We start from the raw sequence: 11,902 nt of genomic DNA, 5'->3' as shown, positions 1-11,902 counted from the left end.
ATTCTGTACATAATTCCCACCACTCAGATGCATTCTTCTTAGATTTGCTTTATAATGATTAACATTGAGATGTTATTATGAACCACTGGTTTATTACACGCAATAAAATATATATTTATTAACAAATTCCATAACAAATGTGTTCACATTGTACATTAAATAAAATAGAAAAATAAAATAGCATGGTTTTGCATTGCGTTTTAAGACCAATAGAGCCTCCCATGTTACAAGTCGACCAAGCTGCTGTATTGTACGTCTCTCAGAAGCTGAAAATGTCTCCCAGTTTGTGTACTGAAAGAGTTATTTTCCCAGTCAGTCTGAATTCATCTTTGATGTATTTCCCTACGTGTTCACAGTAGAGAATGTCACAGAAGACCCAGATCTGAGCATGTGCTCTCTGGATGTTGGCATTACATGTTGGCAGCTTACGGCTTCTGACAGCCCGACTTAACTGTCTCCATACCTGTAAAAGATCACAAACAGGTCAAGTATAAACAAAGAAAAGAAAGGACACAGAGAGGGAGAAGTAAGCGGGAGAAGGAGCAGATGTATTAATATATAGATGATACATTTTAATTTTAATTATTTCACTGGGCTATTGAAATGAGTAAAATAATAAGCAGGGGCAGGAGGAAGCAAGGAAAATTTATTTTATAAATTGGCTAGTTTCTTTCACTTTAAAACATGTCGAGAAACAGCTAATATATTATTGGTAGTTGTAAATCACTCCATATACTGTAAGGGGATCAGCGAGATATAAATCATTAAAGGTAGGCAGTCAGGAAGTTAAGCAAACACTTCCCCTTTTTCTAAGATTCTTTTTCAGGAAGTTATGTTGTATTAGACAGTAGATGCCATGGCAACTAATAGGAAATATGAGGTGAAGCGAGAGCTGTCATGTCATATGATGACACATTCATAGCCCAAACTACTGGTCATCAAGAGCATCAAGACACATGACTCTGTGACTAAGCCTGTGCCTGACTGACCAGAACATCCCAGGGAAATGGACATACAGTACATAGTATACACGGTATCATCAGTGCTAATTCAACTCTGATGGCATAAATGTAAACGACATAGGACTTTTTGTACCTTTTGGCAATCTTAGAAAATGACCTGGGTTAGTGAGCAAGTTAAGGGACCTCCCAATGCACACTAACCATATAAATACATACATAAACACAGACATAGAAGAATTTCTCAGTCTATGAGGAACTCTGTTCGATATGAAGGCCGCTATAGTCTTGTTCATCACTCTTAATGTAAAAATCACACCCGTGTGAACTGAGTGGTGCAACTCCCCCCCCCCACCTCTCCCTCTCTCTCTCATTAGCAGGCAGCACTATCAGGCAGCACTATCCCTCTCTCTGTTTCTGGCAAACAGCGCCCCTACTGGCACTCATTATACTGGTGCTCATAGATACATAGGTGAACGTCACATACATAGGTGAACAAGGACATTGCTGTTCCTTGGAGTGGAGTGGTCAAAAACACCATAGGATAAATATGATTAAAAAGAAAACTAGAATAAACTGACCTGTTCTATGTCTCCTGCCACCCCACAGTTGTGCTCGGACACCACCAATTTGGCCCTTTGATGCAGGTGGAGCCTATGGGACCCCACCACCCTACAGAACTGATTGGAGAGACTATGAGCACTCTGGGGCAAAACACCACTCTGTACAAATACAGGTACGCTCCATGACCTTATGAGCTCTCCCTCTGAGCTAAGGGGTCTATCCTCAAGTTCCTTTGGTTGCAATTGTCCAGGAAATGGTCTGGTACATTCTGTTGCGTCTGGTCTTCCAAAGTCCTCGGTGGTGTTGACACCATCTTTGAGAATTTGTGGTTCATCATTTGCCAATGACAGTCTAGAGACAGGCGCCTGTGTGCTAAGCTTTTGTGAATTTCCATTAATGAAGATGACATCTTTGATTTGTTGTAGCTTCTCTGGTGTTCGTGGTATTATCTTTGTCTGTGTGTTGGGGTCTTTGTATAGTCTTTGTCTTCCATGGTTTAAAACTGGAGTCAAATCATGGTATCTTTCAATGAGGTCCAATGACTGGACCTTATCTGGGGAAATACATAATTCCAAATACACCGTTAAAGGGAAACAATTATGATAGTGAAAAGGATAAATATATCTTAGATAGATGTTACATGGTATTGGTAAACAATCGAGGTTATCGAGCTTTACTACATCTTTTAATCAAAACACTCGTCTCACTGACCTGGGCTGAGGATGGGAGCGGGTTTGGAAGGTCTGATGGGCAACCAGTGGTCTCCAGCAGAGGGAAACCAGGGGCTGAACACAGGAGGAACCCGACAGGGAAAAGACTTCAGTGCTCCCTCTGTCTTCGCCAACAAGCTGTTCACCTCAGGCTCAGCAACAGCTTCGGCAGACTTGTAATACAGAACCACATCCTCCATAGAGGCTCAGAGTATCAACAGTGATTATTTCCTCTTCATGTTGTGGACTTTTTGTGCACCTAATGAAGATAACACGTATATTCCTTATTACAAGCTCTAAGTAATTTAAATATTCTTGGTTACTGTCTAACTGATAGCAGTAGCCTAATAGCTTAGCTCTGAATATGTATGCTGCTATGTATGGACCAGAGCTAGTAATAGAAACTAAACTAGCTAACGTTTGCTAGACTTTTATGCTCCGTCACTGTCACGATCATTGAATTGGGGGGTTCATATTAAGTACATACCATCAAATGATGGCTCAGTTGTGTATCCATTAGAAATCTATCATCGGATAGCTTAAACAGCAGTCGAATCGATTGCTTACATGCATTTGAAAAAATGGCGCTGGGCTAAACCAGCGCCAGAGCATAGAGTATTGGAGCCAGAGTAGATGGCTGAAGCTATTCAAAGTCTCGTCGCTCACAGTATCGCGATAGTAGTGTTGAACTAATGCATCTTCTCGGCTAATGGGATCAGAGCTGGATCAGAGCCTCCTGGGCCATGTTCTGGGCCCTATGAATGGGATTCCTAAAATAGAAATGACCATATAAACACTAGGCAGGCATACATTAAAACACCAATTGCCTCCCCCAAAATAATTAAAACAACGTGAGTCACGATAAATATAAAGGAAAACATTTATTATCCGAGATGAGCAGTCACATATAGGGCCAACTTGTTTAAAAGACAAAATGAAAGCCGTAATTTAATATTTCCGTTTTAAGTTTCGTTTGTAGAATGTTAACGTAAATGTACATAATGTTCCAGCATTGTACCAATAAACTAAGTTATACAAATAAAGTCAAATACAGCCCAGTAGTTTGTCAATAGGACATTTTATTCATACGTCCGTTGTCTCTTATTCAAATTACAGTATGTAGTTGCTGAGATGACAGCCAGCTGCAGACCAGAGAGCTAAAAATAACAGCTGTACTACTTTAAGCAATCCTCTCTTTTTGTAATAACTTGCAACGGAAAAAGCACATATGTCATGAATGAGATGTGATGTGATGATGTCAGGTAGGTTGAGTTATATTGCTGTTCTAAGAAAAAAAGAAAGAAAACAAAACAAAAAGGAAAGGAAAAAACCTTGCGAGTCGTACATGTCGTAAAGGATCATAATATGGCACATTTGGTCCACGTTGGTAGTTTATCATTTGTCAAACATTTTCGAACATGTATTAAAACAAAAAAGAATTAAAACAATAAATCTTTAACATTTCGTTGTGTGTTTGTGTTTTTTTTTGTCTTTTTCTTTTTTTCATCTCCACAAGCACAGCATTATGACAGCATATTTCTAAACACAACTGGAGAGGGCGCTGTTGTTCTTGTTTTTAATTTCTTTCTCTTTTTTTCTTTTAATTTTAATAATCTGTTCATCAGGCCAATCAGTTTAGGTTTATATTATCCCTGGTACAGTATTGTTTTTCCCCCAGTGTAGGAGTAGGGGAGAGGGTGGGTGTTGCTTTGTGGATGATTGAAAGGGATGGCTTTGGACATTCACAGGAAGTAGTCAGGAGTGCGTCTGGTCACATGGGGCTCACCACGGCGCGGGGCAGGGTCAAACTGAAGGCTATGGGTGGGAAAAGAAAAGCACATGGTTAACATGATGAAAATGTGCCTAAAGTACAATTGAGAAATGGCTTTACAAAAGGAACCAACACCATCTATAAACGAGTACATTAGTTCATGGGGGCCCAGACGGTTAGCTCAACCGTCTGGGGACCTGGGCTGCCGAGCCGGCCAGCCCGGCGTGCTGCAGTTTTGACTCCCAAACCCGACGGCCTTTGCCGTGTGTCACTCCCCATCTCTCTCCCCCTTTGTGGTTTAAATGCCTTTATGAAGCATTTCAACTCTGCTTTCAGGCAAGTGGTTTATAAACAACGGCTAAAGTACACATCCATTACAGACTAGAATGTCTCCACTACTTACAACGAGTATTTGAGGGTATCGTCCAGTTCCATGATGGCTGCTTGGTTGCCACAGCGATAGCAGTAGTTGGGAGCACTGAAGATGGTTACCACGTTCTTATCATGGCCCCAGTTATAACCCTAGTAGAAAATGTACAATACAGAAAATGAAAAATACAACACTTAACCACATAAACCATACATACTTCTATTGAGCCCGGGTTCCCTAGGGTCCCCTCCTTTCTTCACTCTACAAATGTCTTGGGCAAAGATGGTCAATCTACAAGCTCAACTCGTTGCGATGCAATCTTTGTAGATCTGCTTTTTGCTGAATATGCATCGATTATGAAATGCCCATATTAGTAATGATAGGGTTCAAGTCGGGGATATTACGGTATTTTTAGCTTATTTTCTAAAGTCTCGGTCTATGGAGTTTTCCTTCATTATTTATACAGTGAGCGAGTCTTTTTCTGTCAAGTTTTCCTCTAGCAAGGGACTAGACATGCTAGCTTTGCATTCCAGCCAACTCTGAAGTAGTCTCAAGTATTACTATAATTATTATGAAAAGTATGAAAATTATCCAAAGTGATTATAGTCAAGTGATATACCAATATGAAACTGGTAGGCTTCACCATTTTCACAAGATAAAATAGCAGTTCCCCTAGTGGGGTTAGATAGGTGTGTAGCACTGGAAACCAAAAATGTTTTTGGTAAATTGAACCACCTTTGTTTCAGTATAGTATAGTATGTAGAAGTAGTTAAATAGTGGGACAATATCCCAAGGTCTCTTGTATAAACTATATTAGTATACATGAGAAAAAGGGAACCAGAAAAGTGACAAGTCAACCTTCATGATATGAAAGAATCAAGCCCTATGCCTACACAATAACAAAAGATGTCTGTCATACCTCCATGACAAGCTGGTGGGCACGGGATACCAGGGTTAGGCCGTTGGCATGGTTGAAGGTTTCAGAAATATCCTGGCCAAAGGTGTAGCCTGCACCACGGGGGGAAATGCCCCAACCACCACGGTCATCAGGATCTGACCACAACAAGTCACACATAGGACCCTGCGGAGAGAGAGAGATTAGTGATCGTTAGAAAATAAGGTTGTTCAATGGTCCACTTACTCCACTATCGTATTTTATTTAACATATTCCCTCCAGTTACTATAGGCGATCGTGAGGCCAGTGTAATGCACGGAAAACGCAGAAGAGACCACTTCTGCCCGACCCGGAAGTGATATCCCTCCATATTTGAGCCACATCCTCATTCTAGGCTGTGTATCAACGCACCATGGATTAACTTTCTTAGATTCAAAGATTAGGGTTTTATAAGGTCCCAAAGAAAGATTTCAGTTTGTCACTCTCGGGATGCACACGCAGATTGCGACCGATTGGGTTAATTTGTGTGCATCTATGGAGGGAGAATATGTCTGTAAATGTCAAAGACTCTTTCATATCCGTTTGTTCAATCAACAAAGGGATCAGTGTTTAATCATGACATCCAGCTTTAATCTGCTCTGAAGAAGGCTGTTTGCCGAAACGCATCAGCGTTCTCAAATAAACATGATAGCCGGGGAGCCAGCCATCCAAATTTGAGAGGACCTGTGATGTCATGACATATTTTATTTGTATTTTTTCTATTCATTTGGTCATTAAAGTCCACAGAATGAGAAGTCTGCTCTGCCGGAAATATCGCAAATAAAAGTTAACCATTTTTGTATACCGCACCATAGACAAACCAATATAAGGCAAAATGTTATCATAATTTAAGTAGAATGTGACATGTCAAACTAGGGGATTTTCATGATTCTGAATCCAGTTCAAGCATTAGTTTTGCATGAAAAACACCCTTTGGCCTAAATTCGGCCATATCCACTTACCCAAATGGGCCAATGTCATGACATCACAGGTTAACCGTTGTCGAGCTTTTGGGTTTGTGGCTCCCCGGCTATGAGAAATGGTGTGTGTGTGTGGGGGTTGTCCACATATATTATAACATTACTTTAGTCATTGCAGGGATATGCACTGTTCAGCAGAGATAAAAATGTCCTTAAGTGCTGTCACTCACGACACATACCTGCCTCATTTGGGACCTGTTGCAGGCAATGTGTGCATGCCATGCATGCATGTGGATTCTGCCTGTATCTTTATGTGGTGGGTACTCATTCTGTACCTCATGTGGGACGTCTTTTGGGCAATGTGTTCTAGTGTTGTAACAGTTCATCAATTTAGTCACTTCTAATCAATCTGAAGCACATCTACACACTCGCAACCAACCACATTGCAATGTGATGCTTGCTTGTAGATCGATTATTACTGAAAGATGATTTGATTAATTCCAAAAAGTAATCAATGGAATAATGGCTACGAAAATAATCAATAGTTGCTTGCAGCCCTAGTAGTGTATTGTCTATTTGCAGGTAGTGGGATGCACACGCAGTCGCAGATTAGACACACCAATGTGGAACACACATGTGGAAACAACAGTCGGACATGCGGTCAAACATGTACTGCTCCATGCTTGCGGATAGGGTTAGGTTAGGGTTTGAGGTAGGTTGTCGGTCTAATGACAGTCGGACCAATAGTATGTCTAAACTAAAGCCTGTACCCATTTGTAGTAATACTAATACTGTACCTCATGTGGGACCTCTTGCAGGCGGTCCAGTGCTCGTATATGATCCAGAGTGTCTATGGAGGGAGACAGGCCTCCATGGAGACAGAAAATCTACCAAGAGAGAGACATGTTATACATAGGATCACATGACAAACAGATGCCAAGACACACAAACCCTCAAAAGTCTATCGAAGTTTGGCAGAAAGGAGCAGATAAACAAACTGGTACATATATATTTTCTTCTATCCCTCACCTGTCCGTCTACTAGGGCCGTGAGTGGCAGGTAGTCAAACAGGTCTGTGAAGTATTTCCAGACGTTGGCATTTCCATACTTCCTCAGACACTCGTCATAGAAGCCATACACCTGTGTGATCTGCCGCGACTCATGATTTCCACGAAGGATAGTGATTCGTTCCTGGAAACGCACCTGGATTGGCAGGCAGAAAAACAGATTGTTATGAGAAACAGATGTGATGGTCGTAAGGACACAAACTAGATTGTAGGCTTGTAAATCAGTTCCATTTAGCAAGTAGCAAAACCATTGTACTGCAGAATTTAAAATAAGGTATACAACTGCAACCAATAGAATGTGCAATCCACTCACTGGTATCACAATCTCTCAGAAAACGGCGATTGTGGAAACATCTTAATCGTACCATTAGTTATATCGCACACCACTAATTTGATATCAACTAGATAACAGTATGCATTTCACGCAACTATAAATGCATGAAATGAGCTCACATAACTCGAGCACTGTTCCCCTACCGATCTACTTCAACTTTAGTTGTTGACTAATGCTACATGTGTCTTAATATTGTTTGGTCATATTGCACAGGACTGGTTTGATTTTCTGCTCCTGACACTACCTGCAATGTTGCAACAGCTGTATTGCAGGTGCATGACAATAAAAACAATTGTTAACAATTTAATTCTATAATCAATTTATTTGCCATGGATCATCAATAGCCAGGTTAATAACTGATTACAAAATATAGCACAGTAATTGGCATTATCACTTTAACTACATATTTAAGTCCTATAAGAGGAGAGTCTCTGACTGTACACTGTATGAGTGTCTATTCTTATACTTCTATTCTTGGGCAGACTCCTGGAATAGAAAGATCAAAATACTTGCCAATGACAACATTTAGCTGGTTGTCGCTTTTCAATTGACTATTTTAGAAGAAGAGGGTTGGATGGATGAAGGTTTGGCATGTATGTAGTGGTTAAGGAATACATGTCATCCATGCAAATCAATTTACAGTGCTCAATACAAATGTGCACATTCACACATAATATAGCCTTTCTGTCATTTAACTCACTAAAATGATATCTAGGGCTGCAACTTCTTTTGCAAAAACTTTGTTAGCATAACTTAGCAATAATTATATCAATTACTTTCCCCCCAAACTATTTGGATAATTTGTTGAATTTTTTATATAGGCAAACCGACGCAGACGTTTTTATCTATTTTTTTTACAGTCGACTAAATCAATTAGTCTGATTAACTACTTAAGACCCATTTCATACAAAGTATTGTCGTGTGATGGCGTGGCACAAAACAGCAAATCCACAAGCTGTAGAACTGTTGCAGTGGTATGTTTCAAAGTCAAGTTAGGACAGAAAGCAGTCTGTGTGATTTACTAAACAGGTTTGTTATGCAACACACTATTGCTCAATGATACCAACAATGGGTGCAAAGTAGCACCAAATATGACAATAACTTCTGCAACATCCTGACATCCAAATCGCAAAAAGGCTATTTAGTAAGATGCAATAGTCTGTTCAAGTAAATTAAGCTGCTTGTGTGACACATTCAGACAAATTTTAAATTATCTGACTAGTCTTCCAGAACCACTTCGCAAATGTCTCATTTTGTTTTACATATCTTTGTAAATAATGAAGACCAAACATCTTATCCAGAGTGGCTTACAATTAAAGAGCAAGTGTGGGGCATTTACATTTCATTCAAAAAATGAAGATAAATATAAACCTTTTACAATGAGTCTTATCTAGAGTGACTTACAATTAAGGAGCAAGTGGTAGCTAAATGTTATTCAATGACATCTTGGATAGTTGGACACACATTCAATGTCGCATGAACCCAATATTGATATATACAGACTCAAAATAAAATAACGCTGTAAAATAATGCAAGTTAAAAACACTGCAGCTCCTCCCTGGTGATACAGTCAAGGTATTAATCAGGTAGCATATCGTGTTGTGGCAGTTCAGGGCATCTTTAGACACAGAATATCGTTTTTATTTGCTGTGATGTTTAGTGTGTCAAATATGCTAAACAAAAAGGTTGATTAGACTTTGTGGTGTCTGTCATAAGAGTCATAATGTAACAAATGTAATGTAATGTAAATGCAATGTAACAAACATTTCTCAGAAACATTTCTCAACAAGCATCCATTACTGAAATTAGGCCCAGCAGTAACAGAATGCAGAACACTACATGCAACATGAAGAAATAGAAAACTATTCCATGTAATGGAATATAGATTAGTGAAAAGTGTTTTATTGCCTTAAACTTCACTATAGCAAACCCTGCTTTGTTCAAATTACTAATCAGATATCTCATGAACTACACTAAAAAACATGCCAACAAATGTGCATACAGTACCTTTAATGTGACAAGCAGTGTGACAGTTTCCACAGAATAGTAGCCTCTGTCCACATAGTCTCCCATGAACAGGTAGTTGGTGTCAGGAGACTTTCCTCCGATCTTAAACAGCTCCATCAGGTCATGGAACTGACCATGGACATCCCCACACACAGTGACAGGGCATCTCACCTGAAGTACAAAGATTCATGTTTTGCTGCACAATGATGAAGGCAGAAAAATAAATGTATGACCCTGGAGCTGCCTATAACATCATCATTCTGAAAATAAGTAAAACTGTTTTTTAACATTCCTGTTTATCCATCTGCCAGGAGATATGAAAGATCACTAAACTGTCATTTTATTCTAAATATATTAATCCAAGTATTTTATACAAATTATAATGATATCACAAGTAGAACAGAAGGGAAACCATCTTGGGTAATGCTCACCTCCTGAACATTGGATTCCTTGGTCAGAATCTCCTTGGCCTGGAGGGACAGACACAGGCGTTGTAATAGCATCATTAGCATGTTACATAATTCTTCTAAATCACAACGGATACATAAAATATAACCTTTGATATTGGTGGATTATGTTTAAGTTATATTAATTTTGAGAACACAAACTCACGAGTTGTGTGTATTGATGGCATTTGTGTGTCACTGTCACATAACTTACATTACAGCTCTAGCTGGAAATAAGATCTCACTCTACAATAATAGCAGCAGGACATGGATGTATAACAGATTCCAACAAACCAAACCAAACCACTGAAATGGGCTACAATGGTCTCCGACATTATGTCGATTTCAGGTTGATGGATTAAGCTACATACAAGTTTGTTATGGTGCAACATAACCTAGTAAATTACATTCAAATGGTTGTCAGTATGTTCATGTTACGATGGCGTGCACTGCATTAACTCTAGGATTTTATCTTTTTTTGATTGTTTAAAAAAAACACTTGAACATGCAAAATGCAGGCCTATTATTAGACAGGCTGAAAATGGGACCGGTTCACTCTCTGGACATTGGTGAAAAGACTCAATTCTCGCACCGAAATCATAAAAGTTGATGCTGTGTGTATTTGGTGTAGCTTTAAAGTGTGAAATACATCAAATACATTATGATTATAGTTTGTGGACGTTATTAATTAGCAATCCTCCGAATGGTTCGAACGGGGTGGGGAATAGCTGTTAACTTCCTTCCAGCAATTAGACGCCCCCCTTTCACAATGTAGGCCACATTAAAGCCTTCCATCTCGGTAACAAAATGGTTGGTTTCACATCGGGCTCCACATACCTTTTCGCAGAGTGTTCTGACTTGGTTTTCCGTTAGCTGCTTACACTCGTTTAACTGTTCAATCCATTGGTCTAGTTCTTTAGTAAAGGTCTTGTCTTCCATGACAGCCGCGGTAGCTTGCTAAGCTAGCTGCGATAGCTACCTAACTGATGTGATGTAAAAACGACTTGGTTCCGTTTTGTGGTGCGGGTTAGCCGCTTTAGCCTTTTAGCTCGTCGTATTGTTAGCCCGATCTAGTCCCGCCAAACCGGTTCCGAAATTCACTTCGATTCCTACAAATAGCGCCCCGTTCAGTGACTTTCTATCATGATAAATACATATACGACGGTTACAGACGTCTACGACGAACGGTTCTCACACGGGGGGTCGAATTAATCGGAGTTCCCCGATGCGGCAGAGGGTAGCGGCAGAATGTAGCAGCGTCACAGCAGCTAGCCAGCCTGCTAAAGGAGCTAGCTACAATAACATACGGGATCTTTAGCAGCCTTTTCCGCTGTACGAGCGCCACCGCACGGAGACGGAGGGAGAAAGGTACAGACTACAGAGCACAGTCTTGATTGATTGATTAATTGAAAAATGAACAGTCTAACAGATTGTAGAATAGGTACAGTCCAAGGATTCAAGGAAGGTAGGTACAGTCAATACAACTGCTAAGAGTATAAACCCAGACGATTAAAGACTAAATCAGGGTTGATTAGACTTTCACCAAAACATTTAAAGACATAAAAATATACACATCTATGCAAATAATAATAATAAAAAAAATCATCAAATATACTTCCCATCTTGCGATTGAGAAAGGCAGACTATGTGACAGAAAAATGCACAATTCTTATCGTTTTGTAAGTTTTCTCCATATTTTGTTTTGTTTTTATTGTATTTTTCCACTTTTGCATTGTATGCAACTAATACTATGCATTGCATTTTGTCATGCCAATAAAGCCCTTTGAATTGAATTAAATTGAGGAAATAAATGCTATTTT

At 39.6% G+C, this 11,902-nt stretch overlaps 2 protein-coding genes across 2 annotated transcripts; both read right to left on the bottom strand.

Annotated features, from left to right (window-relative positions):
* Positions 1-103: 103 nt before the first annotated feature.
* shld3 (shieldin complex subunit 3) lies at positions 104-2,809 on the bottom strand. The gene is made up of 4 exons (XM_080766377.1): positions 2,721-2,809; positions 2,235-2,492; positions 1,541-2,076; positions 104-463 (listed from the first exon to the last, which is right to left on the bottom strand). Exons 2-4 carry the CDS (start codon positions 2,431-2,433, stop codon positions 260-262), a joined length of 939 nt encoding a protein of 312 aa, XP_080622503.1. The 5' UTR covers positions 2,434-2,492; positions 2,721-2,809; the 3' UTR covers positions 104-259.
* A 286-nt stretch (positions 2,810-3,095) lies between these two features.
* Positions 3,096-11,425, bottom strand: LOC308317563 (serine/threonine-protein phosphatase 2A catalytic subunit beta isoform). The gene is made up of 8 exons (XM_080766683.1): positions 10,920-11,425; positions 10,068-10,106; positions 9,637-9,807; positions 7,258-7,431; positions 7,026-7,115; positions 5,294-5,455; positions 4,408-4,526; positions 3,096-4,048 (listed from the first exon to the last, which is right to left on the bottom strand). The coding sequence occupies exons 1-8, from the start codon at positions 11,019-11,021 to the stop codon at positions 3,976-3,978; spliced, it is 930 nt and encodes a 309-aa protein (XP_080622809.1). The 5' UTR covers positions 11,022-11,425; the 3' UTR covers positions 3,096-3,975.
* Positions 11,426-11,902: the final 477 nt, after the last annotated feature.

The sequence above is a fragment of the Protomyctophum bolini genome (assembly GCF_963924005.1).
Source record: "Protomyctophum bolini genome assembly, chromosome: 6".
Lineage (NCBI taxonomy): Eukaryota > Metazoa > Chordata > Actinopteri > Myctophiformes > Myctophidae > Protomyctophum > Protomyctophum bolini.
Note: the sequence above shows the minus strand (reverse complement) of the source record. Positions and strands in the feature narration are given on the sequence as shown.